The 20,172-nt window shown below is 53.4% G+C and overlaps 2 protein-coding genes across 4 annotated transcripts in view; both read right to left on the bottom strand.

Annotated features, from left to right (window-relative positions):
- Positions 1–675: 675 nt before the first annotated feature.
- On the bottom strand, positions 676–6,320 carry ORAI3 (ORAI calcium release-activated calcium modulator 3). The gene is made up of 2 exons (XM_032243260.1): positions 5,811–6,320; positions 676–1,734 (listed from the first exon to the last, which is right to left on the bottom strand). Exons 1-2 carry the CDS (start codon positions 6,036–6,038, stop codon positions 1,075–1,077), a joined length of 888 nt encoding a protein of 295 aa, XP_032099151.1. The 5' UTR covers positions 6,039–6,320; the 3' UTR covers positions 676–1,074.
- A 266-nt stretch (positions 6,321–6,586) lies between these two features.
- Positions 6,587–20,172, bottom strand: part of FBXL19 (F-box and leucine rich repeat protein 19) — a 25,368-nt gene continuing 11,782 nt past the window's right edge. For all 3 annotated transcript variants that reach the window (XM_032243258.1, XM_032243259.1, XM_032243257.1), the window contains exons 8-11: positions 14,658–14,821; positions 14,406–14,567; positions 8,425–8,643; positions 6,587–8,320 (exon numbers count right to left, since the gene is read on the bottom strand). In XM_032243258.1, the coding sequence (XP_032099149.1) occupies positions 8,142–8,320; positions 8,425–8,643; positions 14,406–14,567; positions 14,658–14,821 (724 nt within the window). In that variant the 3' untranslated portion in view covers positions 6,587–8,141. The remainder of the gene's footprint in view (positions 8,321–8,424; positions 8,644–14,405; positions 14,568–14,657; positions 14,822–20,172) is intronic.

The raw sequence follows: 20,172 nt of genomic DNA, 5'->3' as shown, positions 1-20,172 counted from the left end.
AACAACTAAAGCAAGAATGTTGAATGTGGAACGCATGAAAATCTAGGGATGGAGAAAATCTTCCCCAAAAATGCCAACGATAAAATAGATTCTACAAAAATAAAGCAAGGAATCCCAGCACTTTGGGAGCCTGAGGCAGGAGGTTCACTTGAGCCCAGGAATTTGAGACCAGCCTGGGGACATGGCAAAACCCCATCTCTACAGAAAAAAAGAAAAAAAAGAAAAAAGAAATTAGTCAGGTGTGGCATTGTGTGTCTATAGTACCAGCTTCTTGCTACCTGGGAGGCTGGGATGGGAGGATCTCTTGAGTCTGGAAGGTTGAGGCTACAGTTAGCCGTGACTGTGTCACTGTACTCCAGCCTGGGCAACAGAGGGAGACTGTCTTAAAAAAAAAGCCGGGCGCGGTGGCTCAAGCCTGTAATCCCAGCACTTTGGGAGGCCGAGGCGGGTGGATCACGAGGTCAAGAGATCGAGACCATCCTGGTCAACATGGTGAAACCCCGTCTCTACTAAAAATACAAAAAATTAGCTGGGCATGGTGGTGCGTGCCTGTAATCCCAGCTACTCAGGAGGCTGAGGCAGGAGAATTGCCTAAACCCAGGAGGCGGAGGTTGCGGTGAGCCGAGATCGCGCCACTGCACTCCAGCCTGGGTAACAAGAGCGAAACTCTGTCTCAAAAAAAAAAAAAAAAAAAAAAATTAAAGCATGGGCTGGCTGCCTTCTGACCTTCACATCCTGTATAGGAATGGAAATGGTGGCTGAGGTCACAACCGAAGGTCCCACAAGGTCTCCCTGCCTCTCCCCTATCTACTGCATGACCCTTCAACTGAGGCCAGCCCAGGCACAGAGTAGCTTGTAAAACCCAAGGGACAGACTGATGGGGAAAATCCCTGGGAATGTGGGAGCTGTCCCAAGGCCCAAAGGACCCTGCAGGCAGGAATCTGACCTCTACCTGAGAGTGGCCACTGGAAGTGGCTCCAGCCGGGGGATGGGAGGAATGAGGTCTGTAGGCCCCTGGGGCCTCTAGCGGACCCGGCAGAGAGGCAGTGCTTGCTGCGGTGACTAACACCAGCCTCACACAGCCTGCAGCTCCCCCTGCAGGCGATTCAGCTCTTCCAGCTCCTGCTTGTAGCGGTCGGTCTTGTGTGCCACTAAGGAGCGGTAGAAATGCAGGGCAAAGGCCACAAACACAAGCCCCACAGGTACCATGATGGCTGTGGAAGCCATGGCTGCTTGCCAGCCTGGCCCATGCCCCCCCCCACCACCGCAGGCTTGCCGGGGCGGGCAGACTGATTCAGCCTGGGATGGTGCTACGGATGCAGAGGATGATGGGAGATTGGAAGCTGGACTAAGGGAGGTGGCCACTGGTGCCAGAGTCACGGGCACCCGGGATGTGGGTACCATGGGGGTCGGTGTGTCCAAGGGAGCCCCAATGGGCACAAACTTGACCCAACCAACCAGGACAACCTCAGCGAGGAAGAGAAAGGTGCCCAGGGCAGTGGAGAAACCCCAGGCCAGCTCCACGTAGCGGTGCAGTCTCTGATGTGGTGACTGATGGACAGAGTTGAGGTTGTGGATGTTGCTCACGGCTTCAATGTGGGGCAGCAGACATGTAGAGACCATGAGTGCAAAGAGGTGCACAGCTACCAGCACGGTGGTGCAGGCACTGAAGGCCACCAGCAGGCCTGGCGGGTACTGGTGGTCGCTCTCCAGCTGCACCTCCACCATGGCCACCTGCGGGGACAAGAGGGGATGGACTGAGTGCCCATAACCTCCTCAACTGTAAAGGTTTTCCCCGCCTATTGGGTTACATCACTGATACATATCCCTAGGACCTAGAATTGTGCCTAGCAGAATGCAGAGACATTCAGTCTCTGTTGAGTAAATGAATGAACAGCTTTGCAAAGGCTCTGTTCTGTTCTGGTTTCCCCACCTGCCTATCAAGAGGGCTGGATGGCGGGGCATGGTGGCTCACGCCTATAATCTTGGCACCAGCCTGACCAACATGGAGAAATCCCGTCTCTAATAAAAATACAAAAAAAAAAAAAAATAGCTAGCCGTGGTGGCACGTCCCTGTAATCTCAGCTACTTGGGAGGCTGACACAAGAGAATCACTTGAACCAAAAAGGCGGAGGTTGCAGTAAGCCAAGATCGAGCCATTGTACTCCAGCCTGGGCAACAAGAGCAAAACTCCATCTCAAAAAAAAAAAAAAAAAAAAAAAAATTAGCTGGGAGTCGCACGTGTCTGCAATCTGAGCTACTCAGGAGGCTGAGGCAGGAGAATTGCTTGAACCTGAGAGGCAGAAGTTTCAGTGAGCCGAATCAAGCCATTGCACTCCAGCCTGGGCGACAGGGACTCTGTCTCAAAAAAAAAAAAAGAGGGCTGGATGACATGCTTCTGACATGTTTACTTGTCATAGGGATCAAACAACAGATTCTGGAGCTGGACTGCCTGGGCTCATTCTCAATTCTAGCTGTGTAATCTCGAGCAAGTCAAGTTCTCTGTGTGCCTCAATTTACTATCTGGAAATGGAGATTAATAACAGCACCCCCCTGCCTTATAGGGTTGGTGCCAACATTAAATGAAATATACATGAAATCGGCTGGGCGTGATGGCTCACGCCTGTAATCCCAACACTTTGGGAGGCCGAGGCGGGTGGATCACCTGAGGTCAGGAGTTCAAGACCAACCTGGCCAACATGGCGAAACCCTGTCTCTACTAAGAATACAAAAATTAGCAGGGTGTGGTGGCAGTCCTATAATCCCAACTACTCAGAAGCTCAGGAGGCTGAGGCAGGAGAATTGCTTAAATTCAGGAGGCGGAGGTTGCAGTGAGCAGAGATCACGCCACTGCACTCCAGACTGGATGACAGAGTGGGACTGTCTCAAAAAAAAAGAAACATACATGAAATACTAAGAACAGTACCAGGCACAAAGGAAGCACTAGGTACATGTTTGCTGTTCTTGCTATACTGAAAGCTAAAGTCTGAGGACAGAGTTTACAAATCAGCACCCTGTGGACCACCACCAGCTTGCAGACAGACATGTTTTGCTTGGCTCACACAGTGTGTTTTTTTAAAAATGGAAGAAGTTGCCAACTTTTAAAACTGAAGAGAGTTCTTATATCCCTGTTTCCAGATCCCCTTGAAAACTTGGAAGATATGGCCACACTCAGCCCATGTTCTTGCATAGCGACTATCAGCTCGAATCAGTCATGGCTTCTCCCCTTGGAAAGGTCATAGGGTCTCTCTTTTTTTTGGTAGACACCAAGTCTTGCTATGTTGCCCATGCTCGAACTCCTGGGCTCAAGCGATCCTCTTGCCTTGGTCTCCCAAAGTGCTGTGATGACAGGCATGAGCCATCACCCGCAATGTCATGGGGTCTCTTGCTTGCTAGTCCCTATCCAGCCAACTTGGCATCCATGTTACCTGCCTGTCCCTTTGCAAACATTTGAGTTGATGACCCTATTCTAGGAATGAATAAATTTGGAGTCTGGAACCAGACTGTTTAGGCTCAAATCCTGCCACTTATTTGCTGTGCGACTTGGGCAGGTGTCTTAATATCTCTGATCCTCAGTTTCCTCATCTGTAAAATGGTCAGAGTATCAGTACCCACTTCATAGGATAACAGATGATGTACATAAAAGTACTGAGTCCAGTGCCTGGTGCTTAGTGACAGCTGGATACAATTTGTTTGTTTGTTTTTTTAGAGACAGGGTCTCGCTATGTTGCCCAGGCTGGAGTGCAGTGGCTATTCACAGGCGCGATCCCACTATTGATCAGCACGGGAGTTTTGACCTGTTCTGTTTCCAACTTGGGCCGGTTCACCCCTCCTTAGGCAACCTGGTGCCCCCCTGTTCCCAGGAGGTCACCATATTGATGCCGAACTTAGTTTGGACACCCAATCGGCATAGCCCACTACAGGGCAGAACTCCTGGGCTCGTGATCCTCCCACCTCAGCCTCCCGAGTAGCTGGGACTACAGGCACCCGCCACTGCGCCTGGCACAATTTGTATAATATTATTCTAACGCAGGCCACCTGAGTTTCGGAATCCCGCTGTCTCCCTATCCTTGGTTCATGTAGGGTCTGTTCGATTGCTCTGGGCCTGAAGGAAGGAGAAGGTAGGTGCAGAGGCTGGTGGGTGGAGGTAGGAAAACAGGGCTGAGTATTTTGGGAAATTGGGCCATGGCAGGTGTCAAGAGGTGTTTTCCACAGACAGGGATCTGGGCCAGGCTTAGTCCTGGTTTCTCCCAGAACCCGGCCCAGCCTTGGTCTCTCCTGCTAGGAATGTGGCCAGTCTTGCTCCCAGAACCTAAACCTCCAGCCCCTTACTCCTGCGGAGAATGCCTGAGCCCTTAAGCTGTCACCCCAGCAACCGGCACATCCTGCTGCAGCCAGATTGTCTCCTTGGGAACAGGCTGGACCAGGGGATTGACCTTCCTCAGCTTAGGTGGTTGCTCCCTTCCCTCTGCAGGCTGTGCAGATGCAGGGAAGCCAACGCCCTGTCCCCAGGTGATGCCCCCATCAGGAAAGGTAAGCTAGTCTGTGGATTCTGGGACCCCATGTAGAAGACCATAGGCCTATGATGACCCTTACGGTTAAGAGAGTTTCACTGCCATCATTCAAATACACAGGCTGTGGCACAGATAGGGCAGGGACTAGCCCAGATCCCTTAGCACCATGGTCCCCACCCCAGCTGCCTCTGATCCACCCCTACAGGAGTGCAATCCTCAAAGTACCTCCTGCAGCCACTTTCTCCTTTTTCCTGGGGTGATAGTGGGGAAACCCCAGACTAACAGAGCAACAACCCTAGGTGCCAGTTCATTCGTCAGCTTCCATCTGTAGTGCCCTTGGCAGGGCTCCTGCCCAGAGGCGAGACCTTTTCTTTCCACACCTATCCAATTAGCAGGCTAGTCTGAGCCATCCCTGGTGCATGGCCTGCTCTGACATGCTTGGCTCACCCTGGGGCGGGTACTTGGCGGGCTACAGAGGGCGCACCCTCCATGATCTCACAGTTTCCCACTGGCCTGCAAGGGGAGTGGAAGCCTGTCCAGGGTCACACAGCTGTCCATAAGCAGGGAGGAGCCAGGACTGTGTCTGCTGATCCTTACCCTGGGATCTTTCTCCTACCCACTTCCTGTGAGGCCACCACTGGGACAGACCGTTAGCTGACACTGTTCTCCCGCACCTGCGGTTTTTCAACTTGAGAATCACTTATCAGTTTTTTTTTTTGTTTTTTTTTTTTTAAATCAGCCTCTTTCCTCAGCGGCTGCCTCCCGGGCATCATATTTTTCAAAGTTTTCCTGGTTGACATTAGCATCCCTTGGGCCTGCTGGAGAGTGGCCACCTTCCCTGGGACGGGCCCACCTTCAGCTGGGTGACCCTTCCACCTAGCTGATCTGTCCCGAGCCCCCCGACGATTGATGCAGCCCCCCACCCAGCTGACTTGCCTTTGAAGCTGGCACTGGGACTTAGGAAACACTTCTGCCAGGAACAGGCTCTGTCTGGACCACTCTGCCTCATCGTTGCAGTCAACCCCACTGGTGATTTTTTCACCCCACTCCCCCCATGAAACCTTTGGGACCTTTGTGTCCTCCGATGACCCCATCTCCTGGGGTCCCCTGTACACAGACATCCGTAAGAAGAGACTTGCTCAGTCCCTTGGGACCTTGTTCCTTTCCCCTTGACCCCCGAAAGCCCATTTCTCCCTCTCCTCTGCCCTGTCTCCCTTAGGATCTATTTATTTCAGCCCGCGACTTGTGCCCCCCACCTGCTCGCCCCACCCTGTGTGGCCCCTCCCCGCCCCTCACCATGGCGAAGCCCGAGAGCAGGGCAGACGTGCGGCTGGAGGCTTTGAGCTTGGCCCGGCTGAGGTAGAGACGGCGCCAGCTGAGCGCCCGCAGCGAGTGCTGACTGGCCCCCATGAGGTCCAGGTAACCGCGGTGCACGAACTCCCGGTACGTGGCCGAGCCCGCAGGACTCTCGGCCTCCGGGTTCAGCGGGGCCTGCTCGCCTGCGTCCCCCTCGCCGCCCTTCATCCTGGGGACGGTGGCACCAGGCGGGCCGGGCTGTCACTGCGGGGTCGAGGCGCCTCGGGGGCCCCAGTGGGGCCGGCCCAAGCCCGGGGGCGGCCCCATCCCCCAGCAGGGCGAGCAGGATGCAGGAGGAGGGCGCCCAGGAAGAGGCGGCCCCAGCGGAGCAGGAAGAGAAGCGTCTGCGGGGAGTCCCAGGGGCCGGAGCAGGACAGCGGAGGCCGAAACAGGAACTAGAGCAGAGGCGGAGCCGGGCCGGCCACATGATAGGGTGGAGCCGGGGACCGAGCCCCCGTAGTCCCCGGCCGGCAGAGATTCCCGCGACCCCCATCCACCAAGAACACCAATCACCCAAGAGCCCAGACCCCACCGAGCCGCCCACCAGCCCCAGCCCACTCCAAGGTACACCTGGTCACCCCAGGTGTCCACTTCCAAATCCCTCCCAAAATGAACCCGGGAGAGGTGAGCCCACTCATCTGCAGGAAACGCAGGGGCCCCTCCCTGCCCTGACCCCCACACCCCGACGTCGCAGACACGCACACGAACTCAGCGGCCCCGGCTGGAAGATTTTGAGTTTTATAGCAAACCGTATTGTACAGATTTGGGGCCCAGGGGCCCAGCCCGGCTGGGTCCCCCGCTTGCCTCTCGCCGGGCTGCCTCCTCCCTCCCCCAAGCGGCCCCATCCTCAAGCCTCTCGCGATCCCCAGGCCCCTCCCCTCCGGCCTTTGGTCCGCCCCGCCCCCCCCCCCACCCGCGCACCTCCCTGTTACCTGAGGTATGTGGATAGATCCCCCCCCTCCCCTACTTGGTAAGCCCCGGCCCCCAACCCGAGCCCTGTGCGGAGGGGCGGGACCTGGCCCGGCTCCTCCCCCGGATTCCGAAGTCCCACCCCGTGCTGGAGGAAAGGGCGGGGGAGAAGGCCCAGGAGAGTCTGTTACTAGATTCCCATGGCAACTAAGAGGGGCCATTTCCAGCCTTAGCACTGGCTTCGGGAGGTGTCCGTTGGCTGCTATTTCCATGGCAACCAGGAGTGGCAGTTCCCTGGACAAATGGGATACAAGTTTCCATGACGATGAAAGAGTGGGAAGAGCCAAGCTGGAGGAGTCCCATCGTCCCCATCCTTGGGCTGGCGCCCCCGCCTTAATGGGGGTCCGGCGGGTGCCGCCACTCAATACAGTAAAACAAGAGCGAGCCTGGGGATGGCGCAGTCCCAGCAGGCGCCCACCGGCCCGGTCTCAGGTCTCAGTCCAAGCTGGTCCAGTCCCCTTACACTCCGGCTCCCCCAGGTCCGAGGTTCCCCCGGTTCAAGTAACACTTCAGTACAGATGAATGTTCAAGTATTGTGCGGAGAGGCAGGCAGGGGGTTGGGGCGCCCCTCGCCACTCCCCTGGGCCACGAGCTGAAGAGCGGCTGCCCGCGGCCCCCACTCCTTGCAATAGCTGCCGTTTTCAGTGACGTTCAAGGAAGTCAGGGTCAAGGGGAAGGAACTGAAGCCTAGGGAGGGGGAAAGGAGAGAGGTGACCCCCAAGGGGGTACTGCTGTCCCCACACCTGCTCTCGTCCCCAACTCCCACTCAGCCCCGGCTTGCCCCTGGCTCCCCTACCTCTGACACCTGGATCCCCAATTGCTCCTCTGGTTTCCCTTTGTGGCCCCCCCCCCCCACCCCCCATCCCCGTAACTGGTCTTTGTTCCCCGAACCCCTGGTGGTCTGCTGCCTGCCCCCCCCCCCCCCCGCCCCTTCCACCTCCCCCAGCCCCTGGCTCCCATATCCTGTGTGCGTCCTTTCCCCATTCTCCCCCACTGACACTTGCACCATAACCCCCCCTCCCACCATCCCTTCGGCTCAGCACCCTCCAGTACCTCTGACCCACTCCCCCCAGGGGATGGACAATGAAGCAGGTAGCAGGGGGAGGACATGGGAAGGAGAAACCCCCAGAGATATCAGTGCAGGGGGGCGGAGAAGGGGGTGGCTGGCTTGAGTCCCTGGGCGGGAATCACTCAGGAATCCCGGGGGGTCATGAGGTGGGAACCTGGCCTCCCAGCGGAGGGTGAAATGAAGACGGAGGTCCAGGCTCCGGCCAAGTCCGGGGGAGGGTGGGGGGCGCCCAACTAGCTGTCCTTGAGAAGCAGCTTCTCCTCAGGGCAGCGGAAAGGGCCAGGGGGCCCGGCGGCCGCCAGCCGGGCACAAGCTTCCGGTGAGAGCTGGCGGCAGGAGCGCAAGTCTAGGCGGCGTAGACGTGGACAGCGGCGGAACAGCGGGAGGCAGTGGTCCGTTAGGCGGTGGCAACCTGGGGAAAGGGTGGTGGCAGCTGAGACCAGGCAGGTGAGCAAGGGGTGAGCACTGGTCGTGGGGACCCACAGGCCAGCAGGACAGACGGGGGATCATGCTTACCAGCAAGATTGAGGTGCACCAGGGTCTCGCGGAGTGGGGATGTGGGGGCCGTGAGGAGGTGAACACTGGGGTCCCCGACGTGGGCGCAGTGGCTCAGATCCAGGGCGCTCAGCTGCGGTGCGTGGCGCAGCAGGAGCCGCAGGGAGGCATCTGTCAGCTCCAGGCCTGCCAGGCGCAGTTCTGCCACCCCCTGTAGCCGCCCACGGCTCTCTGTTTGCCCTAGGCAGGCAGATGAAAGTTGAGCACCCCTGGTCATTCCCATCCCTGCGCCCAGGTATCCAGACCATCTCCCCTCCACCTGCTCCCTACATAAGTGAGTGACCTGCTGCACTCTGTGACTTGCTCTTCTCCAAAACACCCTTATGACCTGACCTCATCTGTCCACTGCTCATATCACCTCCTCAGGGAGGCCTTCCATGATTGTTGTATTTGAAACTACAACATTCGGCCAGGCATAGCTCACCCCTGTAATCCTAGCACTTTGGAAAGCCCAGGCGGGCAGATCACTTGAGGTCAGGAGTTCAAGACTATCCAGGCCTAACATGGCAAAACCTTGTCTCTGCTAAATATACAAAAATTAGCCGGATGTGGTGGCGGGTGCCTGTAGTCCCAGCTCCTCAGGAGGCTGAGGCAGGAGAATCCCCTGAACCTGGGAGATGGAGGCTGCTGTGAGCTAGGATTGCACCACTGCACTCCAGCCTGGGCAACAGAGTGAGAATCCATCTCAAAAAAAAAAAAAAAAAAGAGGGCTGGCCAGACACAGTGGCTCATGCTTGTAATCCCAGCACTTTGGGGGGCCGAGGTGAGCAGATCAAAAGGTCAGGAGTTCAAGACCAGCCTGGCCAACATGGTAAAACGCTGTCTCTACTAAAAATACAAAAACACAGAAAAAAAAATTAGCCAGGCATGGTGGCTGGCGCCCGTAGTCCCAGCTACTTGGGAGGCTAAGGCAGAAGAATCGCTTGAATCTGGGAGGCGGAGGTTGCAGTGAGATGAGATCGTGCTGTTGCACTGCAGTCCAGGCAACAGAGTGAGACTCCATCTCAAAAAAAAAAAAAAAAAAAAAAAGAGAAAAAGAGGGCTGGGCACGGTGGCTCACACCTGTAATCCCAGCACTTTGGGAGACCAAGGCAGGAGGATCAGGAGGGCAGGAGTTCAAGACCAGCCTGGCCAACATGGTGAAACCCCGTTGCTACTAAAAATACAAAATTAACTGGGTGTGGTAAGGCGCATGCCTATCATAATGCCAGCTACTCAGGAGGCTAAGGCAGGAAAATCACTTGAACCCAGAAGGCAGAGGTTGCAGTGAGCCGAGATCGTGCCACTGCACTCCAGCCTGGCAACACAGGGACACTCCATGTCAAGAAAAAAAAAAAAAAAAGAGTGGGGACCTCCCCTCCTCTCTTGCTAGCTGTCTCATCATGTGACATGCTGACTCCTGCTTCACTTCCAGCAAGAGTAAAAGCTCCCTGAGGCCTCCCCAGAAGCTGAGCAGATGCAGGCACCACACTTCCTCTACAGCCTGCAGAACTCTGAGCCAATTCAACCTCTTTTCTTTATAAATTACCAAACCTCAGGTATTTCTTTATAGCAATGTAAAAACTAATGTAATTCAACACACTACCACTTCCTTGCATCTTTTCCTCTTTTCTCACCATCTGACATATTATTATATGCATTTGTCTGACATATATATGTTTTCCTTATTTCCCCACCCCCCACCCCCCGACAGAATCTTGCTCTGTCACCCAGGCTGGAATGCCATGATGCAATCTCGGCTCACTGCAACCTCTGCCTCCTGGGTTCAAGCAATTCTCCTGCCTCAGCCTCCCGAGTAGCTAGGATTACAGGTGCACACCACCATGCCCGGCTAATTTTTGTATTTTTAGTAGAGACAGGGTTTCACCATGTTGGCCAGGCTGGTCTTAAACTCCTAACCTCGTGATCCACCCACCTCAGCCTCCCAAAGTACTGGGATTACAGGCGTGAGCCACCGCATCCAGCCATATATATGTTTTTCTTATTAATCTTTCTCTCCAGCCACAAAACTGTCAGTACTACAAAGGCAGGAATTTTTGTCTGTGTTCATTGCTGCAGTCCCAGCAACTGAGACACAGTAGGTATTCAGTTTATTTTTGTTCATTCATTCATCAGATACATGACATCCCTGAAGGGTCTACCATCCAGGTCCCTCTCCCACTTCCCTCCCCTCCATGGTCAGTAAGTCCCCACCAGAAGCCTCTCTTTTCTCCCTGGTTACCACTTGGGGTCAACACCACTCATGCCTGAACTGCTGGTCCAGCCTCCTCACCTGCCCCACTTCTCTGCTCTTCTTCCTGGCATATAGAATGGTGATCTCAAATACAAATGGGACAGCATCCCTCCTCTGCTAAAAACTCTCTCAGGGCGCCTCAAAGAGGTCTAGCCTTCTTGGTAGAACATCCCAGTTCCTATAAGACCTCAGCTGGTAACTCCTCTCCCTCACCCCTAAATACAGGGGCCACATTCCACAAGCGGCCCTGCCCAAGAGACTCTGCCTACCCTGTGTCCCCCATCCCTGGTTTTCAGGTCTGAGCTCAGAGGCTCCCTGCTCCCCCATCGGCAGGATTAAAGTGCTCACACCCCTCATCTTGGCATCCAAAGAATATGGTCTACATTTCTTTTGTGCCAATGGCTCTCAAACTAGAGAGGCTTCAAAGTCCCTGGAAGGGCTGGTTAAAAGGGACTGCTGGTCCCATCCCCAGAGTTTAGGCAGGTCTACAGGTTTGTTTGTTTTTGAGATAGGGTCTTGCTCTGTCACCCAGGCTGGAGTGCAGTGGTGCAATCATAGCTCACTACAGCCTTGACATCCCTGTAGCTCACTGCAGCCTTGATCCTCCTGCCTCGCCCTCCCAAACCCTCGCCCTGAGGTCTGGGGTTACAGACCTGAGCCACTGCACCTGACCAGAGTTTACTTTTTTTTTTTTTTTTGGGATGGAGTGTTGCTCTGTCACTCAGGCTGGAGTGCAGTGGTGCAATCTCGGCTCACTGCAACTTCTACCTCCTAGGTTCAAGTGATTCTCCTGCTTCAGCCTCCCAAACAGCTGGGATTATAGGCATGCGCCACCATGCTCTACTAATTTTTTTTTTTTGTATTTTTTTTTAGTAGAGACAGAGTTCCACCATGTTGGCCAGGCTGGTCTCGAACTCCTGCCCTCAAGTGATCCGCCCACCTTGGCCTCCCAAAGTGCTGGGATTACAGGCGTGACCCACTGCACCCGGCCCAGAATTCACTTTTTTAACACGTTCTCCAGTTTTGTGGATGCTGCTGGTCCCCAGAACCACAGCCTTGGGAGACAAGATCTCTGATCATCATTCCTGTTTACAGCCAGGAAACCCGGGCCTGGTGACACTGAGTCCGAACTCTTACCACAGTGCTGTCTGCCTCCCAGGCACCAGCCTAGCCCTGAGATAAACTATTAATAGATCAGATGGCAAAAACCATGAGGCTACCCTCAAACATGTTTTATGGAGTCTGCAGAATGCTAAAAATGTCCTTAATGACTAATAATACAAATAAGACATTTTTATAAATAAATTTATATACTGAGCTTTGCCTTGAAAAATCCTAAGATCTGGCCTCACTAGGCACTCCTTCCCACCAGATGATGAGTGGGTGGAGCTGGGTGGCTAGGTGCCACTCCCTAATGTCCTGCACCAATGCATCACTTCTGTTACCTCCCAGGCCACCTCTATGGGCACTTGACTTTGCAAGCCCTAAATCTTAATCCCTCCTCCTGTCTTTGAGGAGCCAAGGGCCTGGAGAGGGGATAGCTTTACAGATGCCCTCAACCTTGGGCCACAGCTAAAGGCCCAAGGAGGAAAGGCCCAAGGAAGAAAGCAGAGGAAAGAGAAGTCACTTCTGGCTTGTGTAGGGAGGAGTGGGCATCAGTGAGGATTTCAATGAGGTGGTGCCATTTAAGCCTGGCCTTTAAGAGTTTGAAGGTGTACATCACTATTCACAATAGCAAAAGCGGTGGAATCAACCTAAATGGCCATCAATGCCAGAATGAATAAAGAAAATGTGGTACTTGTACACCATGGAATACTATGCAGCCATAAAAAAGAATAAGATCATGTCCTTTACAGCGACATGGATGGAGCTGGAGGCCATAACTTTAGCAAACTAATGCAGGAACAGAAAACCAAATACTGCATGTTCTCACTTAGAGGTGGGAGCTAAATGATGAAAACACATGAACACATAGATGGTAACAACATACCCTGGGGCCCTTCAGAGGAAGGTGAGAGGAGGGAGAGAATCAGGAGAAATAACCAATGGGTAACAGGCTTAATACCTGGGTGACCAAATAATCTGTACAATAAACCTCCATGACACAAGTTTATCCATACAACAAATCTGCACATACACCCCTGAACTTAAAAGTTAGAAAAATAGCCAGGTGCGGTGGCTCACACCTGTAATCCTAGCACTTTGGGAGGCTAAGGTGGGTGGATCACTTGAGGTCTGGAGTTTGAGACCAGCCTAGCCAACATGGTGAAATCCCGTCTTTACTAAAACTACAAAAATCAGCCAGACATGGTAGCAGGCACCTGTAATTCCCAGCTACTCAGGAGCCTGAAACAGGAGAATCGCTTGATCCAGGAGGCAGAGGTTGCAGTGAGCCAAGATGGTGCCACTGCACTCCAGCTTGGGCAACAGAGCAAGACTGTCTCAAAAAAAAAAAGCCCTTATGAGTTCCTGATAAAGAGCTGAACTGCACTGAATTCCGGCAGGAGGAGATGGGCCAGCCAGCACTTTCCCACCTCCTGGGATGCACCAATCCCAATGCCCACCTCACTCCCCACCCATAGCTCTCCAGCTCAGTCCAGTTCCAGTAAGGGTGGACAATGGCTGAGTGCTCTGGCCTGACTGGGTGACCTGCAGCAGTCACTCCAACCTCTGGGCCTCCAGTGCCTCATCTACAATACAGGAAGAATCCTGTTGCTTCTCTCTTCTCTACTCTCCTTCCAGGGCTGCTGTGGAGCGGGTAGGGTGGAAGGAAGGGAACTAAGAAAGACAGTGGTGAACGAACTCCAAAAAAAAAAAAAGATTATTTTGGCTGGGCACAGTGGCTCATCCCTATAATCCCAATACTTTGGAAGGCAGAGGTGAGTAGATCACTTGAGACCAGGAGTTCGAGATCAACCTGGACAACTTGATGAAACTCTGTTTCTACAATAATTACAAAAAAATTACCCAAGCATGGTGGCACATGCCTGTAGTCTTCGACACTCAGGAGGCTGAGGTAGGAGGATCACTTGAACCCAGGAGGCATAAATTGCCATGAGCCAAGATCATGCCACTGTACTCCAAATCTCCTTTTGGAAATCTTTCCTCAAACTAGACCTCTCCTATCCTGATTGCCTGCTCATTCAAGTTATTCATTCAATAGCTATCAGCTGAGCAGCCACTGAGAAGGTGCTCGGGGAGCAGCCAACGCCTGCCCTCAGGGAGACCCTGAGAGGAGGGCACAGATGTGCATCAAGGTGCTCTACAATTGCTCAGTAGTATGCTGGCGGGCTGCTCTCAAAGCTGAAAGGTACTCTGAGCTCAGTGTGGGGTTGGATGAGGGAGAGCTTCTTGGAGGAAGTGGCATTTATACCCAGGTCTGAAGGATGATGAGATTCAAGTAGATGAAGAGAGATGGCCTCTGCTCCCAGCATCCCCCTCTGCCCATATGGGCCTCCTGCTCCACCAAACTGCTGGGTCTCAGGCTCCCTGGGAAAACCCTGTCCCTTTCAAGGCGGCTCAGTTCAAAGCACACAACAGGTGGGTGAATGAATGAATAATGCCCAACCAGGGCCCTCCTATTCAAACTCATGCATTCTTTCCTTTCTTCAAATACTTTACCATCCAGCATGAGTCAGAAGAAACCTGAGAGGCTTCCTAACCTGTCCTTGCACAGCCTATTCTCCAGAAAAGCAAACAGAAGCTGCACCTGGTTTGGTGTCTGGTGGAGGCAGCAGCAGCTCCCGGAGCTGGGAGTCTTTAACATCCTCGATCCAGCGGAGGTCCAGGAGCCGCAAGGCTGGCAGTGGGGCTGAGCCCAGGGCAGAGACGGAGAGCCAGGAGCAGCCAGAGAGCACCAGCTCCTGCAGGCCTGCAGGGAGAGGGGGCAGTCAGGGGCAGGTGCTGTAAGGACTCCATTTGAGGCCTGTCCCCACCCTGTCCTCCGCACCATCCACCCTACCTTGTAGTCGGTTCAGAAGCCACATGAGCTGCTTCTTGGAGACACCTGTCCAGCTGAGGTCCAGGGCACGGGGCTGGCGGCGAACCACACCGCTAAGCATGGGCGGGGTCAGTGACTTCCGCCGGCTCAGGTCCATTCGAGGCCACAGACGCTTGTCATAGCACCTGCCGGCCACAGTGGGGAGACAGAGACCTCAGCCCTCAGCTCTCAGCGGCCCACGCTTCCCAGGCTCCCCAGCTCACGGGTGCACCCCAGCTTTCTCCTGGCCACACAGACAGCAAGGTGGTAAGAAGCACCTGGACTTGGCCAAGAGCACCGGGATTGGGACCCAACTCCATCACTTGCTGGAAGTGAAACCCTGGGCAGGCCCCTTCCTCTCCCTGAGCCTCACAAGCCTCGTTTATGATTAAAGACAGTGGTCTTCACTCTGCCTGCCCACAGGACAGCTATCAGGTCACACGGGCTCATTCCAGCTTGTGGGCCTTCCAGCATGGAAAGCATACTGCCCAACACATACACAAATGCCACGCATGCTGTCTGATGTCATGCCAAGGGGACTAGCGTCACCCTCTGATGCACACCTGCCCCATCCTGACAGCCAGCTGCCTGCAATACCCAATATCTTCCCTTTTACATTACCGTGTTCCTCCAACTAGAATGTAAATTCCACAAGGGCAGATTTGTCTTTTCCACATTTTGAAAAAAAAATTTTTTTTGAGACAGGGTCTCACTCTGTCACCCAGGCTGGACATGATCACAGCTCACTGTAGCCTCAACCTCCTAGGCTCAAGCAATCCTCCCAGCTCAGCCTCCTGAGTAGCTGGGACCACAGGCACATGTCACCATGCCTGGCTAATTTTTAAACTTTTTTTGTAGAGACAGGGTCTCGCTATGTCATCCAGGCTGGTCTTGAACTCCTGGCCTCAAGGGATCCTCCTGTCTTGGCCTCCCAAAACACTGGGATTACAGGCATGAGCTACTGCACCTAGCCACTCATTCGTTGAATGAATGAATCAAGCTACTAATGACTTAAAAGATTCCACTGACTACTCTCCCACACCTCAACTACAGCATTTCATTTATTCACTCTGATTATGGAAGGCCTTATAGGTCCCAAGTATTGAAGTTACAAAGATGACAGTGGCCTGAACATTAAACAGGTTTCCTGATCTGACCCCAGCACTCCAAGGGCCTTGACAGACTACCTAACATGCAGTGAACTGGAGAAGGGCATCTCAAACTTACCTCCCCAGGAACCCTTCCCCACCTCGCCCAAGGCAATCTATTAACACTTTGTAGTGCATCGAAGTTCCTTTGGACTTAGTTTGAGAACTCTCTTCTTGTTCAGTAGTTCTCAAAGGCATGTCTGGAAATACCTCTGAGAGTCAATAGGCTGTGTTAGAAGCAGCAGAGAGGAGCAAGCCCAGGAAGCTTTTTGTTTTGTTTTGTTTTTTGAGACAGGGTCTTGCTCAGTCGCCCAGGCTGGGGTGCAGTGGTACGATCATAGCTCACTGTAGCCTCAACCTCCTGGGCTCAAGTCGTCCTCTCACCTCAGCCTCCCGAGTAGCTGGGACTACAGGCGCATGTCCCCACACCTGGCTATTTATTTATTTTTAGTAGAAACAAGATCTCGCTATGTTGCCTAGCCTGGTCTTGAACTCCTGAACTCAAGCGATCCTTCCCTTGGCCTCCCAAGGGAAGCTGCTTTTGCCTCCCTCCCAGCCCTCAGGACTCTGAAAGCCTTTCCTTTGCAGAAGCCCTGGGCTGGTGCAATGATTCCCAAGCTCTAGTATTTGCTGTTCACTTATCTGCACAACATGAATTTGTCTTTGAAATCATCTCTTTGCACTCAAAACCACTGTTGTTTCACATAAATATGTTAATCTTAAAAATAAACACAATAAAACAGACCAGAGTTATTAAATCCTCGCCAGGTGTTGCTGTGGCTTTAGGCTACTATCTGAAGACTACTTCTGTTAAACAGAGAGATAAGCAAGTATCAGAGAAGCATTAGAAAAAGCACCCAATGGAGAGACTTCCTTTCCAAAACTCACAGAGGGATTAAGCCATGTTTTTGTGTCACTGAAAACTGCCAGGCCTACTCCAGAGGCAAAATGAGTCATTTTGTTATTTTTTTGAGACAGGGTCTCACTCTGTCACCCGGGCTGGAGGGCAGTGGTGTAATCATAGCTCACTGAGGCCTCACACTCCTGGGCTCAAGTGATTCTCCTGCCTCAGCCTCCCATGTATCTGAGACCACAGGTATGCTTAGCTCTTCTTTTTTTTTTTTTTTTTTTTTTTTTTTAATAGAGATGGGGGACTCACTATGTTGCCCAAGCTGGTCTTGAACTCCTGGGCTCAAGGATTTCTCCTGCCTCAGCCTCCCAAAGTGCAGGGATTACAGGCATAAGCCACTAAGCCCAGCCCTGGTGTGACATTTAAGAGAAGGCTGAGGGGACAGACATCAAGGCTTCAGTCTCAACTTCACCCTCTGCCACCCGCCCTCCTGTTCCCTCCCACCCTCGCCCTGCTTTTCTGGCATTCTAGCCTCTCCCTCTCCTGATTTCTTCCTCTCAACTAATAAACATCTGCAATCTCTCCAATTCAAAACATGAAAAGGAAAAAAAACAGCTAACACCCAACCCAGCTTCTACCCCTAGGTCCAGCCTCTGTGCTCTTTCATTGAGCAAGAAAATTGGTGACATCTGCTCCATCCAAACCTCTTTCTGCCCACTGTGACCCAGCCACAACTACCTCCTAGCTTAACTGTCACCACTTCCTTGAAGCCACTTCCCTTCCACAGTTCACACAGCTGGAAGGGAGCCCCTTCCCCTGGGGGCACACACAGGCTCCAACTGTGTTTCCGTATCATACTTCACAAGAGCCAGGCCACACCGCTGCCCACCAACAAACACAGTGTTGTCTGATGCCGACACATTGTGGCACATGCTGTGCCTCTGCCAGAAATGCCAACCTAGATCCTTTGCAGCTCAGTTCTGGTGCCTCCTCCCACACCCTTCCTTGGCTAGAGCTCATGAGTCCCCCTGCTCTTGTACAACACCTGGACTCGGGTTAAACCTCAGAGGGGCAACCAACAGTCACTGAAGACCCTACTGATCTGAAACGTCTGGCTACCACTAGGCACAGAGAAGGCAAAGATGACAGGTGTCTGCTATACAGTCAGAGAGACATGGACAGTGCGCAGTAACTGAGGAGACAAGGGGCATGGTAAGAGTCACCTCAAGGACTGGCTGGGAGGGCCTCCAGGGGAGACAGTGCCTGACTTAAGACTCCGAGGAAAGCAGCAGTTATTCCAGCAAGAGGAGGGGGAGGAGGGTGTGTGTTCCAGATGGTGAAGAACCCGTGTCCAGGCCCAGGAGAGACAAAACAGAGCTTTGGGAACCCCAGGCCACAGGAACTCATCATCATAACCAGAGTCACGCTGATCACGGTGACCTCAGCACTACTAGCCAGCTATTATCCAGGGTTCACGGTGCGCCAGGCACTGTTCCATGCATTAAGCACTGAACCTCAGGCAGCCCAGGAGGTCAATATTACTACCATCATCTCCTTTTTACAGTTAAAGAAAATGAAGCAGGTTAGGTGCGGTGGCTCACGCCTGTAATCCCAGCACTTTGGGAGGCTGAGGCAGGTGGATCAGGAGGTCAGGAGTTTGAGACCAGCCTGGCAAACATAGTGTAACCCTGTCTCTACTCAAAATACAATAATTAGCCAGGTGTGGTGGCATGCGCTTGCAGTCCCAGCTACTCGGGAAGCTGAGGTGGAAGATTACTTGAACCTGGGAGGCAGAGGTTGCAGTGTGCCAAGACTATACCATTGCACTCCAGCCTGGGTGACAGAGTGACACTCGGTCTCAAAAAAAAAAAAAAAAGAAAAAGAAAAAGAAAATGAGGCCCAGAGAGGTTGAGAAACGTATTCGAAGTCCCACAACTACCAAGTGGTAGGGAGCAGAAGCAGAGTTCCATCAAGCTAGCCTGGGTGGAAAGCCTGAATTCTGAGGAGAGAAGAGGCACAGGCGGGGCTGCTGAGGAGCCACGGGGTGGGGTGTCAGGTCAAGGAGGGCTGGAATACCAGTCCACAGAGCCCAGAGCTGAGGATGTGAGCTATGGGGATCTAAATCCCAGCTCTGCCACCCCAGGCTTTAGGGGACCTCAGGCAAGTCACTCGCCCTGTGTGGGCTTCAACTTCCCAAACAGGACAGTGGAGTGAAGGACAGTACTTCCTTCAGAGGTTGCTGTGACAAGGAAAGCACAGAGTTTAGGAAGGTGCTTGGCACAGTCATTGGTCCCGGTTCATGTCCAAATGTCTGACAAGACTGCGACGGCGGGGGGGGGCGGGCATCTGTAAGAGGGAGGTTGAGGATTGGAATTCAGGGTTTGCAGGTGGGCTTGGTGGGAAAGGACTCATTGCTGGGTGGCTGGAGTTCAGGAGTCGTCAATGGGTTAGGGGACTTGGGTGTCAAGCCCCACCTCTCTGAGACAATGGCATGCCTTGGCCCTTAGAGCTTTCCCTGCCTATTGCCTCAGTGTCATTCTCCAGCTTAGAAAGAACCCACCGGTGGCCCCCTGAAGCCGCCACCATCCTCCAATCTGTCCACCTCCAGGCCCTACCTGACCATGATGACCCTGTGTTCCAGTCCCTTCCTTGCTGCCCTCTCTCTGTCCAGATCCTCAAAAGCCCCAAACCTCTTCCCTGCAACTCAACAACTTCTCCACGCCTTCCCTGCCGCCCTCTCCACTCTTCACTCTTCCCTTCACTTCCTAGTTCTGAGAAGATGGAAGCCACAGACAGAAAAGCCCGCAGCCTCCTGCTCTCCGCTACACACGCCTCTCCAGCGCCCCCGTCTGTACATCCTTCCACACTGCATCCTGCTCCCCTCCACTTACTCAGCGAAGATGATATCACTGCCCACAGTTCACCAGGTGCCGTCCTAGACACCAGGGACACAGCAGGAACAAACAAATCAAGTCCCTGCCTGGGAAACCATTTCCTTGACTCTATTCAATCTGTCTTTGGACCTCCCACCCCCAGAGCACAGCCAAGGACCCCGAAGCATCCTGGTAGCAAAATCCAACCACCACTTCCTGGTCCTTGATCTCCTATGGCCTCTCGCCAGCATCCTCCTCTGCTTACCACATTCCCTCCTGCCTCGCTCTCTCCTGGGTGGGGGCACACCTCTGGCTAGGCTCTTGCTCTAACTCACAAGTACTGATGTCTGATCTTTTGCCTTCTTTGTCAAAGCTGCTACCTACAGGCTGAAAACTCCCGATCCTATATCTTTCTCTTGAGCATCAGACCAGCACGTACTGAGCACACCACACCCGTCAATCATCTGAGCTCTTTACCTTCCCAGAACCTGCTCCTCCTGAGCCTGGGGAATGATGCTGTTGCCCATCCAGGCTCCTGGGCCAGAAACTCACCTGAGAGTTACCCTCCTGTTCCACTGCCAGTTAGTCACCAAGTCTAAGCCATTCCACTTTTTTTTTTTTTTTTT

Source organism: Sapajus apella, unplaced genomic scaffold (assembly GCF_009761245.1).
Source record: "Sapajus apella isolate SASKATOON/1434 unplaced genomic scaffold, GSC_monkey_1.0 scaffold51, whole genome shotgun sequence".
NCBI classification, from domain to species: Eukaryota; Metazoa; Chordata; class Mammalia; order Primates; family Cebidae; genus Sapajus; species Sapajus apella.
The sequence above is the reverse complement of the archived record's forward strand: the minus strand, read 5'-3'. Positions and strand labels throughout refer to the sequence as shown.

What these genes read in the sequence shown, in the direction of transcription:
- ORAI3 (XM_032243260.1), bottom strand. Translation starts at nt 6,038, where the DNA reads ATGAAGGGCGGCGAGGGGGACGCAGGCGAGCAGGCCCCGCTGAACCCG. An exon ending in TGCTCTCGGGCTTCGCCATG is followed by an intron (nt 1,735 to 5,810) that starts GTGAGGGGCGGG and finishes TTGTCCCCGCAG; the next exon opens with GTGGCCATGGTGGAGGTGCA.